The 24,041-nt window shown below is 39.4% G+C and overlaps 1 protein-coding gene across 1 annotated transcript in view; it reads right to left on the bottom strand.

Moving 5' to 3' along the window:
- The window catches only part of LOC145342189 (cysteine-rich hydrophobic domain-containing protein 2), a 68,132-nt gene that overhangs the window by 28,675 nt on the left and 15,416 nt on the right, over positions 1–24,041 (bottom strand). The window contains exons 2-3 of the mRNA XM_080187529.1: positions 10,353–10,407; positions 102–257 (exon numbers count right to left, since the gene is read on the bottom strand). Coding sequence (XP_080043655.1) covers positions 102–257; positions 10,353–10,407 — 211 coding nt within the window. The remainder of the gene's footprint in view (positions 1–101; positions 258–10,352; positions 10,408–24,041) is intronic.

Here is a 24,041-nt window from a genome sequence, read left to right as displayed (position 1 = left end):
AATTATTCAACAGCTAATATATTTCACTGTGGGTGCAGCATAAAATTCAACATTGACCAAGTGAGTTGAAGACCTATTAAAGACTTCAAAAAAAAACTTACTCTTTTACTGAGACAGATTACTGGCCACATGCTGCAACCTAAGGTACAGCAACAGCACAAGCAGCCACAAAGCAGCCATCGCACATTGACAGGAAGATTCTTCTTCAAACAGCTGTTAACTCGGCTAATGCTGGCCTTGAATTCCTCTGGTGCAACCTGTTAAAGCAAAACAGTTGAAAACATAATGGACGTATTCAGAAGTTTTCCAAGTACTACAAATGGTAGCAATTATTGTATTATACATGCTCGTTTTTAACCCTTGGGCACCTGACAAGTTCAGGGAAATGACCATCTTCCTGAGTTAGACAGTTTTGCAAGCTTTCAGCTTGCATTCTGCAATGCTGAAACATTTAAGAGTAATGTGGCTACTCAGATGGCACAAAGGCCTTAATCTTAATCCTAAATTCTTAAACCTAAAGTAAAACACTGATTAAAGAAGTTAAGCATTTTTTGCCTCACTCCAATAATATTTACTGCTGCCAGCAACTTGGTTTATTCTAACCATCTATTAATTATGTTATTGCAAAAGCCTGCACTTGTATAGCATCTTCAGTGCAGACAAAAAGCAACTCAAGTCACTTCATAGAGTGTAATCAGATAAAAATAGATGCCAAGCTATGGAGAAAATATTAGGAGCCAGTGAACAAAAACTAGATCACGGAGGTGCTTTTAAAGAATATTTTCACAAAGGAAGAGGGGGAAGGGGGGTAGTGATGGAGAGGAGAAGTTTAAGAACAGTATTCTGGAGCAAATGGCATAGATGTGCAGTTGAAGACATAACCACCAATACTGGAGAGGATACATAAAATGGCAGAGTTTAAGGAATGTAAAATTCTTAATAGTATTGTAAGACAACAGCAACTGATGAAAATCTGAAATAAAATCAGAAAATGCTGGATAAACTCAGCATGTCTTGTAGCGTCTGTGGAGAGAAAGAGTTAACAATTCTAGTCTGAGTGGTCCTTTGCCATGACCCAAGTCATTTACTCAAAATGTTAATTTGGTTTCTCTCCACAGACCTGCTCTGTTTGTCCAGCATTTTCTGTTTCTATATTATATACATATATTAACAATGTTAACATAGTAAAACATTCCAAGACACTTCACAAGTACTTTCTAACAACGTCTCTTAAACTACATCATGGTTCATAATCAAAGGCTTGGCCAAACAGATAGGTTTTACGAAGCATCTTAAAAAAGGAAAGCGAGATAGAAAGGTTAAGAAGTTGAGGGAGAGAATTCCAGAGCTCAAGGACCAAGGCACAGCCACCAGTGGCAGAGCAATTAAAATCAGGAATGCTCAAGAGGCCAGAGTTGGAGTGCAGATTATCAGAGTGTTGTAGGGCTGGAGAAGATTACAGAGGTAGGGAGCGGAGAGATTTGAAAAGGGTGGGAATTTTTAAAAACTGGAGCATTGTTTAAACAGAAACCAATGTAGATCAGGGGGTACAGGGTTGATGAATGAATGAAACAATACAAGTTAGGAAAATGGCAGTAGAGTATTCGAGAACCTCAATTTAGGGAGAGTAGAACAGGAGGAGCTCACTAGCAGTGTTAGAATAGTTAAATCTGGAGTTAACAAAGGCATAGATGACGATTTCAGTGGCAATTGAGCTGAGACAGGACTGGAGTTAGGCAACATGAACAAGGTGGAAATAAGAAGCCTTCATGATGGCACAGATACATGGTCATAAGCTCATCTCAGGGGGTAGGTTTGGAGTTCAAATTTGATATAAAAGTTGCAAACAATTTTGTTTAGTTCCACATAGTTGCCAGGAAAAGGGATCAGCCAGTGTCTAGATAAAAGCTTGTGGCAAGGAGTGAAGATAATGGCTTTAAATCTTCAGAATTTTAGCTGGAGGAAGTTTTTGCTAATCTTTACAATGACTGTGGAGACCAGTAAAAAAACAATTCAAATTTAGCAAAAAGGATAACACATTTTAAGATTTTACTGTAATAAACAAATTTGGAGGAATGTTGAATAAACACTACTTGTGTAGACAACTTGTACATTAAACGACTAAACAGTACTTTTTCTTGATTTTTAAAACAATAAAAAAAATCCTACTACACAATTACACTTCCTCTTTGCAGAAATATTCAATTCTCTTGTAGCCAGTCCAAATAAATTCACTTTGGGTTCCCAATTAAACCCGTTCTTTTCCTTTACCAGCCTGGTAAGTTCCAATTCCAGAACTGTTTTTCACAAGGAAGGGTTTATGCCCTAGCTTAAGCTAGCCAACTCTGCCAACCTCATTCTAAATCCTCACAAATTTGGTTAAGGACAAGTCCTCAGGTCCTGATGGCCTTCATCCAAGGGTCTTTAAAAAATGGCTGCTGAAATATCACATGCATTGATTGTAAATTTTCAAAATTCACTTGATTCTTGAAAGGTTCCATCGGACTGATAAATTGGAAATGTATGGTGCTAAATTTGCTGATAACATAAGAAATAGGTGCAGGAGTGGGCCATCCAGCCCTTCGAGCCTGCCCCGCCATTCAATAAGATCATGGCTGATCTGTTGTGGCTCAGTTCCACATTCCCACCCTCTCCCCACAACCCTTAATCCCCTCGCTTATCAAAAACCCATCAACCTGCGTCTTAAAAATATTTAGCGAGGCAGCCTCCACCACTTCGATGGGCAGAGAATTCCAGAGATTCACCACCCTTTGAGTGAAGAAGTTCCTCCTCAACTCCGTTCTAAACCGCTCCCCCCCCCCCCCCCCCTCTATCTTGAGGCTGTGCCCCCTAGTCCTACTGTCCTTTCTGAGCGGGAAGAGTCTCTCCACCTCTATCCTATCCATCCCGTTCATCATCTTATATGTCTCAATGAGATCTCCCCTCATTCTTCTAAACTCTAACGAGTACAAGCCTAGTTTATTCAGCCTCTCCTCATAGCTCAACTCCCTCAACTCCGGTATCAGCCTAGTAAACCTCCTCTGCACTCCCTCCAAGGCCAAAATATCCTTGCGTAAGTGCGGCACCCAAAACTGCACACAGTACTCCAGCTGCGGCCTCATCAATGCCCTATACAGCTGCAGCAAGACCTCCCTACTTTTATATTCAATCCCCCTCGCTATGAAGGCCAGCATCCCATTCGCCTTCCTGACCACGTGCTGCACCTGCAGGCTGGGTTTTTGCGACTCATGCACAAGGACCCCAAGGTCCCTCTGCACCGTCGCCTGCTGCAGTTGACAGAAATATACATAGGACAGCAAGTTGTGATCAGGACAGAAAGAATCTGAAACGAGAGAAATGTAGATTTAGTGAGTGGGCAAAAATGTGCAAACGGACTATAAATAATGTAGAAAATGTGAACTTCTCCACTTTGGTAGGAAGCATATTACTCAAATGGAGATCGCAGAACTCTGTGGCACAGTAGGATTTTGGATGAGTCACAAAAAGTTACCATGCAGGTAAAGCAAGAAGAATGGAATATATAAGTAGAGAAGTTTTGCTACAGTTCTACAAGGCATTACTGAGAACACATCTAGAACTCAGCAGTATGTACAGTTTTGGTCTCTCAATTTAAGAAACAGTTGCATTAAAAGCGGTTTAGAGAAGGTTCACTTGGCTGATGCTTGGGATCATGCTTATCTGATAAGGAATGATTGAACTCATTTCCAATGGAGTTTAGAAGATGATGTGATCTTATTGCAAATACAAGATTTTGAGAAAATTTGAAATAGCTGGAAGGCTATTTCAGCTTGTGGGAGAGGCTGGAACTAAAGGACACAACTTTTTAAAAACTAGGTTTAGATGAAGAAAACTCACTGTATTTCAGTTCCAGGCAAGCTAACCGTGTCTGAAAGCTTCAGGGATATCTTCAAAAGCCTTAATCAACACAAATCCTGATATCTTGGTTGTAATACTGCTGCGCTGTCCTCAAGACCCCAACCCTCCTATCTTGGAAGTAATTGGACAATTTAAAGTGCAACTGTTTATAATGCAACAATCTTGACACCTTCCTCAGCCTTTGGGGATGACCAGTCTAACCACTGTAAACAGATACTGGTGCAATTATCTCCAAATGTGAATACTTCAGATCTTATTTTTAGCAAATAACCCAGGCCTCCCTTTAATCTTTAACAAGCATGTCATCCAGACCTGATGTTAGATAGGCTTCAGAGTAAGTCACAAGGCCCCTTAATTTTACCTTTAGTCACAGTCCCAAAATACAACATTCATATAAACATCATTCACTGGATGTCATACAAGCAGCCTGACAGTTTTGAGACAGTAGACTGTTGAGAAGGTAGGTAGTATGGTAAACCTGGATATAGCTAGACTACAAGCAAAGAATAAAAACAGCAAATACTCCACCAATCTGGCAGCATTTGTGGAGAGAAGGCTGCTGAGTATTTCCAGCATTTCTCTTTACAGCTGAGATTCCAAGCATCTTCAGCATATTGCTTTTGCACTAATGTGAAAACTTGTGCTGTATTATCAAATGATATCGCCAAGGGGCAGCACATAGATGAGCAACAGGAAGACGCACATGATGTAAGCTTTTGAGACACCAGAGTTAATAGTGTTGGAGCAGGAAGTAAAGTTATCAGTGACTGAATAATTAGGAATGGAATTAGATGAGTACAATCCCATCTAGCTGGAAAACATTGTACAGACAGGAGCAGAGCAGTGAGTTCAACAAATTAAAGGCTACAGATTTGGTTGAGAACGGCAAGGAAAGAAATATTACCTCCATCGCAGCCACATAGGATATCATTTATGATTTTGCTAAGTTTTGATACTGAAGCTAGATGGAAAATTGATTAGAAGGATTCAAACATGGGACTTTGGGGAAAGATGGCACAAATTTGGGAAGCCGTTCAAAATACCTCTCTGAAATTTCCTTATTTCCTATTATACTTTCTCCTAACTCAGCCTCCAAGAACTGGTGCACCTTTTCTGCCCTCTTTACATATTTGCAGAGGTTCTTACAATCTATTTTTAAATTTCTATTTTCTCCATTTAAAACTTTTTTAGTTATTCTTTGCTGGTATCTGAAACTCTCCCAATCTACATGCTTAATGCCCTTCTTGGTAATATTATACGTCTTTTCTCTCCATTAACCATGGAAGGATCACTTTGTCCTTGGAATTTTTATTTCTCAATAGAATGTTGATTAATTGAGAATAATGTAATACTGCTTTAAACGTTCACAATTGCGCATCTATTGCCATACCTTTTAATTTGATTCCTCAATGCACCATAGCCAATCCTCCCCATATAGCTATGCAATTAGTTTTAAATACAATACTTTAGTTTCACACTAATACGTTTCACTATGACCACACTTCCAAATGATCTCTGATTATTAATTAACGCTGTTGATTGAAGAGCTTCTTCCCTTGCCGTTTCCACACCATAATGCTCTCAAAACAGTCTTAAATACATCCTCCAAACTACTTTCATTAATTTGATTTGTCCAATCTATATAAATATTAAAGTCCCCACAATGATTGCGTTGCTTCATTTACAAACTCCTTTCATTTATTAATGCTCAATCAACAGTATACCATTGTTTTGGGGAGAGCCTATAAATTACTCTTAGAGTGTTTCTGACCCTTATTATTTCTCATCTCTAGCTATATTGATTCCATTATCGGCTTTTCTAAACCAAAATCCTTTCTCACAATGATCCTAATGCTATCCTTTTATTAACAGGGCCAGCCCCCTTTTTGGCTATCTTTTTAAAACATTAAATACCCATACGTGAAATATTGAGCTCACAGACTTGCCACTGTGCAGCTACATATCTGTAATGACATAATGGTTATTAGATCAATTTGCGCCATCAATTCATCTACTTTGCCGCAAATCCTTAATGCTGTCAAATTAAGTCCAATGCTCTTACTCACCCTTCTCTTTAGACATAACTGCTTAATTCAGTCTCACCTATACAACGTATAACTAATGGATACAACAATATTTTTAAAGTTACAGTTGCAAAGGAAAATGATAAAATGAAAAAAACTTAAAAGCTTTAACATTTTTCAGATATTGGCAAATTATTTATTAACATAACTGTGAAATTGCTGTACGTGCTTAATTTTTTTTCCAAGATTCATACACCTACATGTTGAGTATTAGAATATATTAAAAAGTGGTTGGTCTCCAGGAAGAGAGAGAAAATTGAGCATCCAAGGCTACCACACCAACGTTTACATTGAAAAAGTGAATGTTTCAAATTGTGGTAGCCACAGAATAATTACGCATATATAAAATAAGGCTATCCATAAAAATAGCAACGTTCACACATATCTTTATGCTAGCCTGGAAGTAATAATTCTTGTACTGGTATCTAATGCTGTTTGGCCAAATGATATTGTTAGTCACATTTTGGCATTCTGACATATTGGGAAGCCAGGAAAAGGAGAAAGGGGTAGCTTTATTAATTAACGGTGACATCAACACTGTCATCAGGGATGACCGTTGCTCAAAACAGCATGATGTTGAATCAGTTTAAGCAGAGATAAGAAATAGGAAAGGTAAGAGGTCACTTCTGGTAAGTGTTTATAAGACCCTAACAGTAGATACGCTATAGAACAGAATAAAAATGAAGGAACAAATGGAGTATATAAGAAAGGTAATCATGAATGACTTTAATCTCCATGTAGATTGGACAAATGTATCCAGGAAAATGAGTTTATAGAATATAGTCAGGACAACAACCCAGAGCAGTATGTGTTGAAGGCAACCAGAGAGCACGCTAGTCTGAATCTGGTAACTTGCAATAAGGATTAATTAATAACCACATAGTAAAGGATCTCCAGGCAACAGTAATCACAACATGATATAATTTCACCTCAAGACCCTTTGATGTTCATTTTGAAGATGAAAGTGTAGATCAAAGACTAGTGCTTTAAACCCAAATATAAATAAGGATACAGGGTAGAATTGGTTAAAGTGAACTGGGAAGCTAGATTAAATGTCAGGCAGTAGAGATGCTGTGGCTGACTTTTAAGGAGATATTTAATAGCTCTCAGCAAAATAAATATTAAATGAGGGAAAAAAACATTTTAGAAGGATGCATCATCTGTGGCTAAATGAGGTAGTTATGGATTCTACCAAATTGAAAGAAATACTATACAATTCTGAGAAGGTTAACGGTAGATCAAAAAATTGGGCATATTTTAAGAACCAGCAAAGGAACACAAATAAAGAGGGAGAAAGTAGATTAGAGAAATGTTGTCAGTATTATAAAAACAAATAGTGAGAGATTCCACATTATGTTAAAAAAGTAACTAAAGCTAGTGCTGGTCCTGTACAGGGTGCATCTGTGGAATTAATAATGGAAACAAGAAAATAGCAAAGATATTGGACAAGTATTGTGTGCTTGGCTTCATTCTTTAGGACTTGGAAAACTTTCTAGATACTTAAAAAGAGGCAAAACGACAGCAAATCTTAAAACAATCACCATCACCAGGAGAAAGGTGCTTGAAAAACTTGCAACTGATAGTCCCAGGGCTTGATGGCCCACATCAAAAGGCATCAGTTTAAGTCTTCCCAAATCCTTACATTCTGGAAGGTGCCAGCCGTGTAGAAAATAGCAAATGTAACTCGTCTACTCAAAAGGAGGGAGATAGAAAGAAGGAAACTAGGGGCCAGTTAGCCAAACATCAGTTACAGGGAATTTGCTAGAATCCATTCAGATTATTGCAGGATACTTAGAAAATCATAGAGGGATTGGCAAAGTCAACATGGTTTTGTGAAAGGAAAATCATGTTTCACTAATCAATTTAATTGATTTGAATTCTTTGAGAAGGTGAGAAGGAAACAAACAACATGGATAGAGGGAACATGTAGATGAATGTACTTGGATATCCAAATGGTATTTGATAAGGTGCTGTACCAATACTTGCTACTGTAACTTGGCCTAGATTTTAGATTTTATTTTTACTAAAATTTAGGTTGCCTGCTTAACTGGATCATTTTTGGAGGTTGTATTTTGCAATAAGCTCACAAGGTTAAACTGCCATTTTGGACCAAAACCTTTTCTAACAGAATGCATTTTGTGATTTGAATACCTGCTGACAAACAATGTAACATTTTAGTGCACTAACGACTAGTATTGTAAAGTAGCAACCAGTTAGTAACAGATGATTGTGTTAGACGTACCTCAATTACTCTAATTGAAAATGAGTAATTAATTAGATACTTAAATAAGAGTTAGAGTCAATTTATTTTTGTTTTTCTACTAACATACCTGCCTGTATTTTAAATACGCTGTTAGTCTATGTGGGAAACTATTCTGATTAGATCCCAATCAAAACAAACCACTAAGATTTTAGTGATTCTACTATTTTTAGGGTTTGTTGTTGGTCTGGAACATCAATGGATTTTATTCCTTCACCACTTTTTAAATGATTTAGTTTGAATTTCTGTTACAGAGACAATAGGCAGTCAAGGTAGTTGGGATGCTTTGCATCTGTTGTTTCAAGTGTAGCAACATTTAGTTGTTTTACAACTTAAATTGCTTAAGAGTCATATTCAGCAGCTGAATTTGAAGAATCATTGAAAAGTAGTTTTCTCTTAGAATGACACATTATGTTGAAAGAAACCATACACTGCTTTAACTGATCTGAAGAAAACCTTTATCTTCTAATATTATGATTGGAAATACTGTTCTTAATAGTGTTAGGAATGGATTAAATATACTGACAAAAGAATGTAACTTTGTTCATGACTATTGTATCTTCAGAAAATGTATTATTTGTTGACATGGAATGAAACTGAGGGTCCCAAAGAAACAAGGAATGGACCTTTGTCTTTAGTCAATGGGATGACATAAGATGGTGAGCATCCTAAGCCAACGGAGGAGATGAATTTGGACTATTTTCAAATAAACAAGGTGGAATAATGGGAAGTGGACACAAAAGTTGGAAAGTCTTTGTTGGCAGTATTACAGTGGCTTCTGGGGTATGACTGTTCTGGACACAATTCAACATCACGTCAAAGACATTGTTGGCAATGCTCAACGAATCCGAGGAACTTGAGAGATGAGGAATTTCTATGCTGTCTTCGCCACTGTGTGTTAAGTATTATGTAAAATCTTGCTTAATAAATTCTGCTCAATTTATTCAGACTGGCTATTCCTACCTTATTAGATTAAACACAATGGAGGGCCCTAGTGTTAGAAATTAAGAAATCAGACTTTACAGTTTCAATTTCATACGTTAAAACCCTCAAATCTATATGGTTCTTGACTGGTCTCATGATAGGCACTTTTCCAGTACTGAAATAAGGAACACATTTAAGTACTCCACTGTCGTCATGTTCAAGGCCATGTAGGCAGATGGATAGATCCAATAAAGTTAACCCTTACAACAATATTGATCAATTGGCTGTGAACAATAACTTAAGAAGTGGGTATAACCATCCAAGTAAAAGAACCCTTGTGATTTCTCAAGCGGGTGGAGCAGTTGAATTCCTGTTGATGCGAGATTGGGTAGCAGAGCTCCAGGCCCTCCTATTGACAGCTTACTTTCCTATCCATTTTGGTGTCATCAGCAAGTTTAGCCACGCACATTTGATCCCTTCATCCAAGTCATTGATATATAGATTGTAAACAGTTGAGGCACCAACACTGATTCCTGCGGTACCCTACTAGTTACACCTTGCCAACCTGAAAATGACTGATTTATCCCTTATCTTATGAAGAGAGGTTGAACAAGTTGGGCCTATATCCATTGGAATTTAGAAGAATGAGGAGTGATCTTACTGAAACATACTAGATCCTGAGGGAACTTGACAAGGTGGATACCAGATGGATTTTTCTTCTTGTAGGGGAGACTAGAACAAGGGGACACTGTTTAAAAGATGCCCCCTTTTAAAATGGAGATAAGAAGAAACATTCTGTCTCAGAAGGTGATTAGTTTGTGATTTTCTCTTCCCCAGGAAGCATTGAAGGCTTCGTCATTGAATCTATTCAAGGATAAGATGGATTTTTAATAGTCAGGCAAATCAAGGATTATGAGGCAGACAGGAAAAGGGAGTCGAGACCACAACCAGATCAGCCATGATCTTTCATTAAATGAAAGAGGAAGCTCAAAGTTTGAATGGCCTACTCCCACTCCAAAGTCCTACATCTATGGCACACGTTTTTAACAGGCTTTTGTTTTTCAAAAAAGTTAGCACTACTTACATTTAATATTCTTTTAATAATTTTAGCTTTAAAAATTGTTCAGTTGCAAGTTCTACTCCCATCACCAGGGAACTTTATTCAAGAAGAGAAATTAATGATTTACCTTTCCTGTTAACGATGAAGGGAATTCTGATTCAAATTTGTTGCTCAAACCAAACCTGAAATTACAGAAAAAAAGCACATAGAATCTACTCAACTCTGAAACACTAGTTCAAGAAATAAATTGTAAATAAATTTGTGAAAAAATAGATTAACAGCAAAATATTTCACATGCAAAATATCCAGAACAATGAAATAAAGAACAACATCAGAATTTTTTTGGGGGATGGAAATCTTGTTCTCAAAATATTAGTCAATAAAGGAAGACAACATTTTATTATATTAGCATCAAGAGTTCCTTGTGTAGCACAGCAAAGGCTCAACCAACTTAGAATTGTGCCTTCCTTTTACTTTTGTCTTGCAGGCCCTAAGTGGCACTATCCAAATATTGCCAAAATACCGGCATAATGACTTAGAAGCTACTCCACCAGGAAGGGAATCAAGGTCATCCAAACTTAAAAAAGATTGTTCAGTGAAAGGCAAATGTGCATTCATAGAATCAAAGAGTAGTTACAGTGTAAAGGGCAGCCAATTGACCTAATGGGTCCATGTCAGTTCTCGGCGGCAACAATTTAGTTAGTCCCAATTTCTTCCACCAGAGCTTTGCAATTTTTCTCCCTCAAATACTTATTAAATTTCCTTTTGAAAATCATCTGAATCTGCGTTTGCCACCCTTTCAAGCAGGCAATCCAGATCATAAATACCCATCGTACAAAAAAAACTTCATCTTATGTCACCTTTGACTTTTTTACCAATCACTTTAAATCTGTTATCTGGTTTTCAACATTTCTGCTAAAAAAGTTTCTATCTACTCTGTTTAGAAATGCCTCTTGAGAATAACCCCAGTTCCTCCAATCTATCCACTTCCCAGAACCATTCTTGTAAATCTTTACTGCACCTCCTTTAAAGCTTTCACGTTCTTTCTAAAGTGTGATACCCAGAATTGGACATATTGAGGCTGAACCAGTGTCTTATAAAGATTCGTCATAATTTCCTTATTTTTGTATTCTACGCTTCTGTTTATAAAAGGTCAGGATCCCAGATGCAATTTTAACTGCTTTCTCAACCTTGCCTGCCATCTTTGACGATTTACACACATGTACTCCTGATCTTTCTGTTCTTGCAGCCCCTTTAGATTGGCACCTTTTGGTTCATATTTTCATCTTCATTCTTCCTACTGAAGGGTATTACTTTGCATTTGTGTTAAATTGCCTCTGCCAATTACCTACACATTCTATTGTTCACTTCACTTCCAAGTTTTCTGTCATTGTGAAGTTTGAAATTATGCCCTGTCCACTCCAGTACAAGTTATTAATATAGATCAATAAAAGCAATGGTTCTAGTACTGATCCCTGGTGAATCTAATTTAATGCCTTCCTCCAATTCGACAAATTGTTCACCATATTCTATTTCCTGTCAGTCAGTCGATTCATATCCATACTGTGACATCCTATTGCTTCATGGGCTTCAGTGTTACCTACGGTTTCCTCCCACAGTCCAAAGATGTGCAGGTTAGGGGGACTAGAGGAGTAAATACATGGGTTATGGGAAAGGGCCTGGGTGGGATCCTCTGTCAGAGTCAGTGCTGGCTTGATTCTGCACTGTGGGAATTCTATGATTCAGTTTTCACCTTTCCAGAGCTTGTAGATTAAATTTTGAGTACATTTGCTAAAACAAAAGATATATGTTCTGTAATGAACTTGTAAAATTCAGGATCATTTAAAGATGAGGTTCTAAGATACCAAAAAAGGAATCTTTTGAACATGGGCTTTATCAATCCCCTTTTGGAAGTCCATACAAACTCAATTGCATTACCTACATCAACTCTTTCTGTTAACTCCCCAAAAATGTTAGTTAAACATCATTGCTTGAACAAATCAGTGTTTTAGTTAATCCATACTTGTCAAAGTGACTGTTAATTTTGCCCCAGACTACTTGTTCCTAAAAACTTTGCCCCCATGGAGGATTCTTCCACATAAGCAGCGTTTAGAACAATATTAGCCACGTTGGAATTTAAATAATGGTGAGTACTGTTCATTTGGAAGAAATGGATATGGTGCTAGAACTTCCAAAGTTAGGTATTGATAGTTTGGGCGTTTTCCACTTACTTACCTGGGAATATTAATGCCTGCTCTAGACATTGCATGCAGATTACTTAACATGCTTCCTCAACCCTCAGCAATAAATCAACGGAGGGTTGAAGTTTGACATGAAAACTCAATTCAATGGGACACAGTCCTTCCTCTTCCCATTACAACAAATATTAAGTTGCTGCCTCCTGACAACTATGTCTGGAAATATGACTAAAGCTACATAGGTTCCAATCAATGAATTTTAAGGTGTGTATTTTGCAATCAGCAGTAAAGTTTTACTGCTCATTGTTACTTGCCTTTTACCCATAAACTATGAAATTTTGCACGCCGTCTTGCAGCAATTAGTGTCAAATGCGTACAGCACCTTGTACAGGGGATCATGGACCAGCCTGAAGAATCCTTACTGAGACATGTAGTTTCTAAACCAGGAAGCACAGGTTAGAAATAATTAACTTAATGCCAAATCATGGTGGAAAGCAAAATTAAGAGATGAAAAGGAAGGTGGCATCAAGAGAGAGAGACAGACAGAAAACAAGGAAAATGCTTTAAAAATTATTCTACTCAAGTCTCCAGCAATAATTAAAATCTGACATCATAAGACACCATATTTTGGGAAGTAAATTTTCAGTGCCAAAGAGCTTGGTTGACAGCAATTAAAGACTCATACTGCCATTAGAAACTTACTTGAATGAACAAGTCCCAATTTTCTCTGGTATGTTTAGTGGGTAACAGTTGGACAAGGGCACAAATTCTTGCTCTTCTATGATGAGATTTTCAGTAAAATACTATTAGAATGAGATATCTTGAGGAAATCTCAAACAGCAACTTCATGATTTGTGCATTTAACTGTGTTTATACAGACCCCGGAAGATACTTTTAAATTTATTTCTTAATAAAAGCTGAGTACTGATTGTCTCACTATTATTTTTACTGAAAAATATGGGCCTTTATTGCCAAGACTTACTTTCTGCTAGCACACAAATACATTAACTAAAAATGCACTTTGAAAGCTAAGCTGCACCATAGGCAGATGATGTTAGAGAACTACACATTCTCTTTAGCACTAAGATATAGTTTGCAAATAGATATTATGTTTATTGAAGCAGAGACCATCAATGCCACTTACTACAAGAATATTTGCGAAACTGTTCTGCCAAACAGATGGCAAGCAATCTCAGACAGGAACTTGAACATAATGTCAGGTCCTGCACTGAATCCTCTCCAGTCACATGATACAATTGTTATTTCTGTACTAAAAAATGCCATGCTTTGGTAATACTTGTTCACTTTTGTCATTGGTTTTGAAATGCCAGCTATACTTTGACCATTAGTGACCGACTTTGGACAGTGAAATCTATTTTTACAAATATTGGTTCTGGGCGTTCTTCAAAGTTGGAAATTGACATATGTACACAAATTCATTAATTCAACACAAGGAGAATTATATCATAGACAGATTGATATTTGAAAGTGGTATTATAATTCTGTAGAAAGTGTCATATTGGATATGAAACATAAATTGTGTCTCTCTTCACAGATACCGCCAGATGTTGGACCCTTAGAGGATGAGAAGGGGGACTTAGTGGTAGGGGATGGGGATATGGCTGAGGTCTTGAATAACTTTTTTGTTTCGGTCTTCACGGTGGAGGACGTGAATAATTTGCCGGGTGTTAGCGATGGAAAGGTGGTAGGACTGGAGGGTCTCAATGACATTATTGTTACTAGAGAGGCGGTGCTCAACAGACTGGAGGGACTGATTGTGGACAAGTCCCCAGGACCGGATGGAATGCATCCGAGGGTTCTGAAAGAAATGGCAGAGGTGATAGTGGATGCCTTGGTGGTTATTTTCCAAACGTCGCTGGATTCCGGGGAAGTGCCGGAAGATTGGAAAACGGCTAATGTTATGCCGTTGTTTAAGAAGGGTGCCAGGCAAAAGGCAGGGAATTATAGGCCGGTTAGTTTAACGTCTGTTGTAGGTAAAATGTTAGAATCCGTCATCAAGGAGGAAATAGCAAGGCATCTTGAGGGGAATTGCTTGATAGAGCAGACGCAGCACGGTTTTGTTAAGGGGAAGTCGTGTCTGACAAATTTACTGGAGTTCTATGAGGATGTGTCTAGGGCGGTGGATAGAGGAGAGCCGGTGGAGGTGGTGTTTCTTGATTTTCAGAAGGCGTTCGACAAGGTACCTCACAAGAGGTTATTGCAGAAGGTCAGGGGACATGGAGTTGGGGGTAGGGTGTTAGCATAGATAGAGGGTTGGTTGTCAAATAGGAGGCAGAGAGTGGGGGTCAATGGGTGCTATTCGGATTGGCGGTTGGTGACTAGTGGAGTGCCCCAGGGGTCGGTGCTGGGGCCTCAGCTATTTACCATTTATATAGATGATCTGGAAGAGGGAACCGAGTGTATGGTGTCGAAATTTGCTGATGACACCAAGATTGGTGGAACGGCAAATTGCGCGGAGGGTGTGGAGAGTCTACAGAAGGATCTAGATAGGCTGGGCGAATGGGCCAGGAAATGGCAAATGGAATTTAATGTTGGCAAGTGCGAAGTGGTCCACTTTGGTAGGAATAATGGTAGGAAGGATTATTACTTACGTGGCGAAAAACTGCAGCAGGCGACGGTGCAGAGGGACCTTGGGGTCCTTGTGCATGAGTCGCAAAAACCCAGCTTGCAGGTGCAGCAGGTGGTCAGGAAGGCGAATGGGATGCTGGCCTTCATAGCGAGGGGGATTGAATATAAAAGTAGGGAGGTCTTGCTGCAGCTGTATAGGGCATTGGTGAGGCCGCAGCTGGAGTACTGTGTGCAGTTTTGGGCGCCGTACTTACACAAGGATATTTTGGCCCTGGAGGGAGTGCAGAGGAGGTTTACTAGGCTGATGCCGGAGTTGAGGGGGTTGAGCTACAAGGAGAGGCTGAATAAACTAGGCTTGTACTCGTTAGAGTTTAGAAGAATGAGGGGAGATCTCATTGAGACGTATAAGATGATGAATGGGATGGATAGGATAGAGGTGGAGAGACTCTTCCCGCTCAGAAAGGACAGTAGGACTAGGGGTCACAGCCTCAAGATAAAGGGGGGGCGGTTTAGAACGGAGTTGAGGAGGAACTTCTTCACTCAAAGGGTGGTGAATCTCTGGAATTCTCTGCCCGTTGAAGTGGTGGAGGCTGCCTCGCTGAATATTTTTAAGACGCGGGTTGATGGGTTTTTGATAAGAGAGGGGATTAAGGGTTATGGGGAGAGGGCGGGAATGTGGAACTGAGCCACAACAGATCAGCCATGATCTTATTGAATGGCGGAGCAGGCTCGAGAGGGCTAGATGGCCTACTCCTGCTCCTATTTCTTATGTTCTTATTATGTTCTATGTGCTGAGATTTTCCAACATTGTTTTTATTTCAGGTTTCCACACTATTTTGCTTTTATTATAATTCTGTATGTTGTCAGAAGCCTCAAAATTGAATTGGAATGTAACAGGGACAGACAGACATCAGGCCACTCTGCAGTTAAATAGGAAATAAAGGCACAAAAATGGAAGCTGCATGCCTCTCAATTGAGGATGGAAAAATGAAAGGGAGTAGTTACAACTAGTTGGCTTTTCTCACTTCTTGATTAGCTGCCAGGGGCTATGTGCTCTCAACCAAAGACGTTAGCCAAAACCATGAAAAAAAACATTTTTAAAAAGTAAAAGATTGGAAAGAGAAGAATTCATAAAAATAGAACATTTAGAAACTTTAGAACACTGAAAATGATCCTTTCCCGTAAAGTTGCTGTTAGTGTCAAAAAGAAGATTTAAAACATTCAGTGTAGAAGGCTGAAAAATTAACATATTTAAGGATATTTGCTTCAAAATGTGTTGTGGCTTTTTTTTTGAAGAAATAGCATATTAGTTTCAGACCAGGAATAGGGAAAGGCAAATGTAGGTTGGGTTTTACTCATGGTTGTTTAAGTACATTGTTGAGAGAATAAGTGGTAAAAATAGAACCAGTGGCCAAACATGACACACTAAATATTAGTCTGCAACTCTGTATTGAATATATTGGTATTCGGAGAAAAACCAAAGTACAAGGCTCTAAATCACTTCTCAAAATTTTTTTCTCTCCTTAGGTCTCCTATGGTTTCCTCCCACAGTCCAAAGATGTGCAGGTTAGGGGGACTAGAGGAGTAAATACATGGGTTATGGGAAAGGGCCTGGGTGGGATCCTCTGTCAGAGTCAGTGCTGGCTTGATTCTGCACTGTGGGGATTCTATGATTCAGTTTTCACCTTTCCAGAGCTTGTAGATTAAATTTTGAGTACATTTGCTAAAATAAAAGATATATGTTCTGTAATGAACTTGTAAAATTCAGGATCATTTAAAGATGAGGTTCTAAGATACCAAAAAAGGAATCTTTTCCATCATTGCCTAGTCCTAAAAACAGAGGCAGGAATTTTACCGCCCCGTCTGCCACGGGAATTGGTGTGGGCAACGGCCAGACAATGGAAAGGTGCATTGACCAGGGCAGGATTTTATGGTCTTGGGACAAGCAAAGCTGTAATATCCTGCCTAATAGTTTTATTTTATATGAAGATTCAAGAGAGCTGAACAAAATCCTCAAACAGATTTTGCTCAAGCCACCATTGATGTTGCAGTAGCTCAGCCAAGGAGTCATTCTTCATTTGTAAATCAGGACAATTAGGTATTTCCCAACCCCTTCCCTTCTTAATCAACACGCTTCAAAGTTGAGCCTTAATCTATTCTCAAACAGAATCCATACTTCCAGAAGGTGTCACTATACAGCAGCTAGTGGGAGGAGCCAAGGATGATTCTTTTCCTCACTGTTCCAATAAATTATCACCAGTCTAATCTAACTTGAGGGCTTCATAATCAGACTGAAGCCCTATGCAGCTAACGTTTATGGTCATTTTAAAATAGGGGTCATTAATAGCAATAAATAGGAACCAAACTAATTTTCCCCCTTTGCAGCTCTGCAAATTGAGACCAATTGTTGTGCTTCTTTGTGATCCTCTCTGAAATTAGCTACTTCAATACTCCTGGAGTTGAACCAGATCATTTTCCATGAACGCAATTCTAAAATTGTCAAATTGGTTTAAAATGTACAAAGCTGACAGCTTACTAATTCAATGGTTCACTCTCACACTTTACTTCTTTAATGCAAAGCAATTATGCTCATGTCTCCAACTAATGTGCTACTAAGTCTGAGTAACCATGCATGTGCTTCATCATATTTTCTTTAACGTAAGTTAAAGGCGTTAATTCAAAGAAATGCAACTGTATGGCTATTTCTGACTGCTCCATTTATTTGTTAATGTCTTGTCTTTTTTTGTAAGAGACAGAAAATCCATAACATTTTCTTATTTTTAAAAAATTTAATGGGAATATTTTGAACAGCGGATAATGCCATTTGCTTCCACATTATTTACATTTATTCAAATCTACTCAAATGATACTGCGCTTCACTGTACAGTATCCATACTTTCACTTTTCTTGATGTGTACTAATTTTTAGGATAAACAAGTAGACACAGATTCAAGTTTATTAATTCTTTAAAAATTTAATTATTGGCTTTCAAATACAAACGATATGTCATCAGAAACTGCACCCCCGCCTCCTCCCATCATGACCAGCCCTTTCAGGCCCCACCCCCTTTGCACTGCCAGCATGCCTGGTGGGCAGTGCCAGATGCCCAGTGCACACAGTAAGGCCTGCCCCCTGGTCTCAACGGTGGGGCCATCACCTCTGGTCCCAGTTGATGGGGACCATCTGTGATTCTCACCAGCGAGGACCTTAGCTGGCAAGGGGAGAAGTACAAGTGAGTGCAGACGATAATATCCCAGACTCACTATTTTATTTAAATGTTGTCATTCATATTGAAATCAATTTCGTGTGAACCTGATTTTTCACTTCTCACCCTATCTTACCTGCTCGCCACACTGATTAACTGGTGTGGTGAGCCAGTAAGATCATGCTCTACAAGCCAGATTAAATGCTAACTCAGGATTTTTAGTTTCTGCATTAATAAGCCAAGTGCTCAAGATCAGAAACATCTTCCAACATCTAAAAGGGATTTTGGTGGGGGTATTCACAGATATCTTTAACCTCTCCTTACTAAGACCTGAGATCTCTACCTGCTTCAAAAAGCTGACCATCATCCCTGTACCGAAGAAAAGTCAAGCAGCATGCCTTACTGACGATTGCCTGGTGGCTCTGACACCCATCATTATGAAGTCATGGTACACATCAACTCCGGTCTCCCAGATAGCTTGGATCCACTACAGTTCACCTATTACCACAACAAGGCCACAGCTGGCACCATCTCATTGGGATAACAAGGACATTTATGTCAGACTCCTATTTATTGACTACAGCTCAACACCATTGTCCCAAATACACTGATCTGCAAACATTTGTGGCCTAGGATTCAGCTCTGCAACTAGATCCTCGACTTTCCAACCCACTGACCGCAATCAGTAAGGATAGGCAATGTCACCTCCTCCACAATCACTCTCAACACTGGGGCCCGACAGCCTCCTACTATACTCCTTATACACCTATAACTCCATTTTCAAGTTTACTGATGACACCACCATGGTGGGTTAAATCTCAAACAATGATAGGACTGAGTACAGGAAAGAGAATCTGGTGAAATGGTCCAACAACAATAATCTTTCCCTCAATGTCAGTTATATGAAGGAGGTAGTCATTGACTTCAGAAAGTACAGTGGAGAGCATGCCACTGTCCACATCAACAGGGATAAAGTGGAAATAGTCAAGAGCTTCAAATCTTTAAGTGTCCAGGTCACCAAAAACCATCCTGGCCACTCCACACCGATGGTATAGTTAAGAAAGTCCACCAATGCCTTTACTTTCTCAAGAGGCTAAGGAAATTCGGCATGTCCCCTATGACTCTCAATTATTTTTACAGATGCACTACAGAAAGCATCCTTTCCAGATGTATCAGTTTGGTATGGCTCCTGCTCTAACCAAGACCACAAGAAACTACGAAGGGCTGTGAATGTAGCCCAGTCCATCATACAAACCTGCCTCCCATCCGTTGACTTCCAACTACCTTGGAAAAAACAGCCAGCATAACCTAGGACCTCATGCATCCCAGATATACACTCTCCCACCTTCTGCTGTTGGGGGAAAAAAATAAGGAAGTCTGAAATCATGTACCAACTGACTCAAGAACAGCTTCTTTCCTGCTGCCATCACTTTTGAATGGACCCACCATATATTAAGCTACTTTCTCTGTACTCTAGCTGTGACTACATTCTGCACTCTCTCCTTTCCTTCTAACCTATGTACTCTATGAAGTGTGTTTTGTCAAATAGCACACAAGGAACAGTACTTTTCACTGTATCCCAATACATGTGACAATAGTAAATCAAATCAAAAACCTGAGCATTTACATGCTTAAATCTTTGAAAGTGAGTAGACAAATTGATCTGGCATCATTACCTCATTGCTGTTTGTAAGGGCTTGCTGCATGCAAATTGACTGTTATTTTTCCCTCCATCATGACAGCTGACTGCAGTTCAAAAGTATTGCATTGGCTGTGATGTGCCTTGGGTCGCAAAGGACACCATTTAAATGCAAGTTCTTTAAAAACACATACAATTCCTTTTATTTAAATTCTTTCATTTGTACATCACTGGCTAGGTCAGCATTTATTACTTGAGGACATTTAGGAGTCAACCACATTGCTATGGATCTGGAGTCACATATAGGCCAGACCAGATAAGGCCCACAGATTTCCTTCCCTGACAGGACATTAGTGAACTAGATGGGTTTTTAAACAAACAATGGTTTCATGGCGATCATTAGACTTTTAATTCAAACTTCTATTGAATTCAGATTTTGGCATCTGCCATGATGGGATTTGAATCTAGGTCTCCAGACCATTACCCTGGATTTCTGGATTATTAGTCCAGTGATAATACCACTGTAATACTGACTCCCCCTTGGCTTACAGGCACAGGGCAAAGTAAGGGAGTTATACTGAACCTTTATAATTCACTCCTTAAGCTGGTATATTGTGTACATTCTGGTCTCACTTTCAAAGAAACGTTGGGGCTTGAAAACAGTATAGACATTTACAAAAATTATATCGGGGATTTCAAATACAGATTGTCTGCTCTCTCAGGCCTTACAAGCTACCAAACAAAACCTGAAACATTTGTATCAATTTAATTTTGGTATAACTGTAGCCAGCTGTAAAAAAAAAGCTCGTTATAATTGAACATCATATTAAATCCAAGTGAAACAACAGTACCAAAAAATACCTTTCACAAGAAGAAATGTCTACGCAAATTACAGATTGATAACACAATCATTTCTCCTCATATGTATTTTATTTAACCATAACCTGCTGCTGTATGAGAAAAAATATTTCTATAAAGAATTTGAAATGCTCCAGTTAATGCCACTTCTTTGTAAGTTTCAATTGCGTGCAATATATTTGCTCAGCTTGCTTTCTGGATCAAATAATCAATTCCGCATCAGCTGCTTTTGTTGGATGTTTCTTCCATACATCCACCAGCTGGGGCCAGGGACGTGGATGAGAGGAGAATTCTAATCTCTAATTTCACTCGAAGTTTGTCACCACTTCTCTGCTCAGTCCAAATCTAAGTCACTCATGCCTCTTAGCATTTTAAAGCCCTAAATCATGTCTTTTCTTTCAATTAAATATTTAGCTCCCTGAGTGCTTATTTCTTACAGGCCTGAGGCCCAAACAACCCTGGTTATTCTTCTTTTAACGTTTTCCAACATATCTATGTACAGAGTATCCAAAACTGCACACGCAAGTGTGATCTCAAAAGTGGAAACATAAGAGTTAGGACAATTTCTTGGAATTAAATTTCAACAACTTTGAAAATTAGCATTCATTAGTAATTGAATAGCCAATTTAACACTCTTGTATCAGATCTTTGTTGATTAGGGAATCTGAGTTTTAAAACACAATAGTACCCCTTAGCAGATAAAAAGGTCAGGGAGAGCTTGTAAAACAATAAACCTACAGTGTGTGTGAAGGAATGGTCAGTGGGGCCTCTTCTTGTTCCTTACTTCTAAATTCTTCAAAGATCAGCATCATTATCCACTCATATTTGTTCACCAAGGTAAGGATTAATTCCGCAGTGGACAAAATCATCATACTTACCCTAGTTAGTAACATAGCTGGGTATCCATGAGGCACTGCAGGACATCAGAAGTAGAATTACAGTCAGCTATAATCTGTCATCTCATGGTCTGCTATATTTCCCACTCTACCATCAACATCAAACCAAGGAGTCAACCCTGGTTGTATAAGGATATGCCAGGAGCAGCATCAGGCGTACATAAAAATGTGACATCAACCCAATGACGTACAACATAAGGCTACACGTATTAGCAAAAGCAGCATGCGATAGTCAAAGCTATGTGATCCTGCAACCAAAGTTTTGGAAACACACAACATCTAGTCATAAAAAACAGATAACTGGAGCACAAGGCTCTGCAAACATTCCCATTCTCAAGGATGGTGGAGACCAGCTTACTAATGCAAAATGCAAAAGACAAGGCTGGAACCTTGGCAGCCATTTTCAGACAGAAGTGCTTAGTGGATAATCCATCTTGGCTCCTTCAGAGGTCCCCATTAAGTGATAATCAGCAGGAGATTTCTCTACTCATTTTTGATTTGATTTATTATTGTCACGTGTATTAGTATACAGTGAAAAGTGTTGTTTCTTGCACCCTATACAAAGCATATTGTATATAAAAGGGGAGAGTGCAGAATGTGTTACAGTCATAACTGGGGTGTAGAGAAAGGTCGACTTAATGCGAGTTAGCTCCATCCAAAAGTCTGTTGGCAGCAGGGAAGAAGCTATTCGAATCGATTGGTACATGTCCTCAGACTTTTGTATCTTTTTCCCAATGGAAGAAGGTGGGAGAGAGAATGTCTGGGGTGCATGAGATCCTTGATTATGCTGGCTTCTTTTCCGAGTCAACGGGAAATGCTGACGGAGTCAATGGATGAGAGGCCAGTTTGTGTGATGGATTGGACACAGCCCTTCACAGTTTCTTGCGGTCTTGGTCAGAGCAGGAGCCATGCCAAGTTGGGATACAACCAGAAAGAATGCTTTCTATGGTGCATCTGTAAAATTTGGAGAGTTGTAGTGTACATGTCAATTTTTCTTAGCCTCCTGAGAAAGTCGAGGCGCTGTTGATCTCTCTTAACTATAGCTTCAGCATGGAAAGAACAGGATAGGTTGCTGGTGATCTGGAGACCAAGAAACTTGAAGCTCTTGACCATTTCCGCTTGGTCCCCATTGATGTAGATTGGAGCATGTCCTCCATTACACTTCTTGAAGTCGATGAATATCTCCTTCCTTTTGCTGACATTGAGGGAGAGATTATCGCTGCCCACTAGATTCTCTATCTCTTTTCTGTACTCCATCTAGTCATTGTTTGAGATCCAACACACTACGGTGTCATCAGCAAACTTGAAAGTCAAGTTGGAGGGGAATTTGGCCATAGTCAAATGTGTCTGAGGACACAGCTTTGTGGGGTACTGGTGTTGAGGATGATCGTGGAGGTCTTGTTGCCTATAATTGATTGTGGTTTGAGAGTTAGGAAGTCTAGGATCCAGTCGCAGAGGGAGAAGCTGAGGCCCAGGCCACGGAGTTTGGAGAGGAGTTTTGTAGAAATAATGGCAAAGGCTGAGCTGTAATCAATAAAAGGGAGTCTAATATAAATGTCTTTGTTATCCAGGTGTTCCAGGGCTGAATGTAGGGCCAGGGAGATGGTCTCTGCTGTGAACTTGTTGCAGCAGTAGGCAAACTGCAGGGCCGGAGTTCATTCATGCCACAACTAACTTTTCAAAGTATTTCATAATAATGGATGTCAAAGCCATCAAATGATAGTCATTAACATACACTGCCTGGCTTTTCTTTGGTATCAGGATGATGGTCATCTTCTTGACAGGGATCTCAGATTGGTACAAAGAGAGGCTAAAGATGTCTGTGAATACCCGCACCAATGGTTCCGTGGAGGATCGAAGTATTCATCCGGGTACCCATCCAGGCCACTTTCCACAGATTGATTTTTGAGAAAGCTACTCTGATGTCTGCGATGGTGACCTCAGAAACAAGTTCGTCCAAGGCTTCCGGGGTGGAGGGCATGTCCTCACTGACCTCTTGCTCAAAACGGGCATAGAAAACTCATCAGGGAGGGGTGCATTGATGCCAGCAATTTTACATGTCTTCATCTTGTAGTCTGTTATGTTGTGCAGACCTTGTCAGAGGCAGTGGGAGACCATGTGGCTAGACTGGGACTCTATTACCCTCTGAGTAAAGAACCTACCTCTGACATCTGTCCTATAATTACCACCCCTCAATTTAAAGCTATGTCCCCTCGTGTTAGCCATCACCTTCCGAAGAAAAAGCCTCTCACTGTCCACCCTATCTAACCCTCTGATCATCTCGTACGCCTCAATTAGGTCACCTCTTAACCTTCTTCTCTCTAATGAAAATAACCTCAAGTCCTTCAGCCTTTCCTCATAAGACCTTCCCACCATACCAGGCAACATCCTGGTAAACCTCCTCTGCACCCTTTCCAATGCCTCCACATCC

This window comes from Carcharhinus amblyrhynchos, chromosome 1 (assembly GCF_965287045.1).
Source record: "Carcharhinus amblyrhynchos chromosome 1, sCarAmb.v2.hapA, whole genome shotgun sequence".
Taxonomy (NCBI): Eukaryota; Metazoa; Chordata; class Chondrichthyes; order Carcharhiniformes; family Carcharhinidae; genus Carcharhinus; species Carcharhinus amblyrhynchos.
Note: the sequence above shows the minus strand (reverse complement) of the source record. Positions and strands in the feature narration are given on the sequence as shown.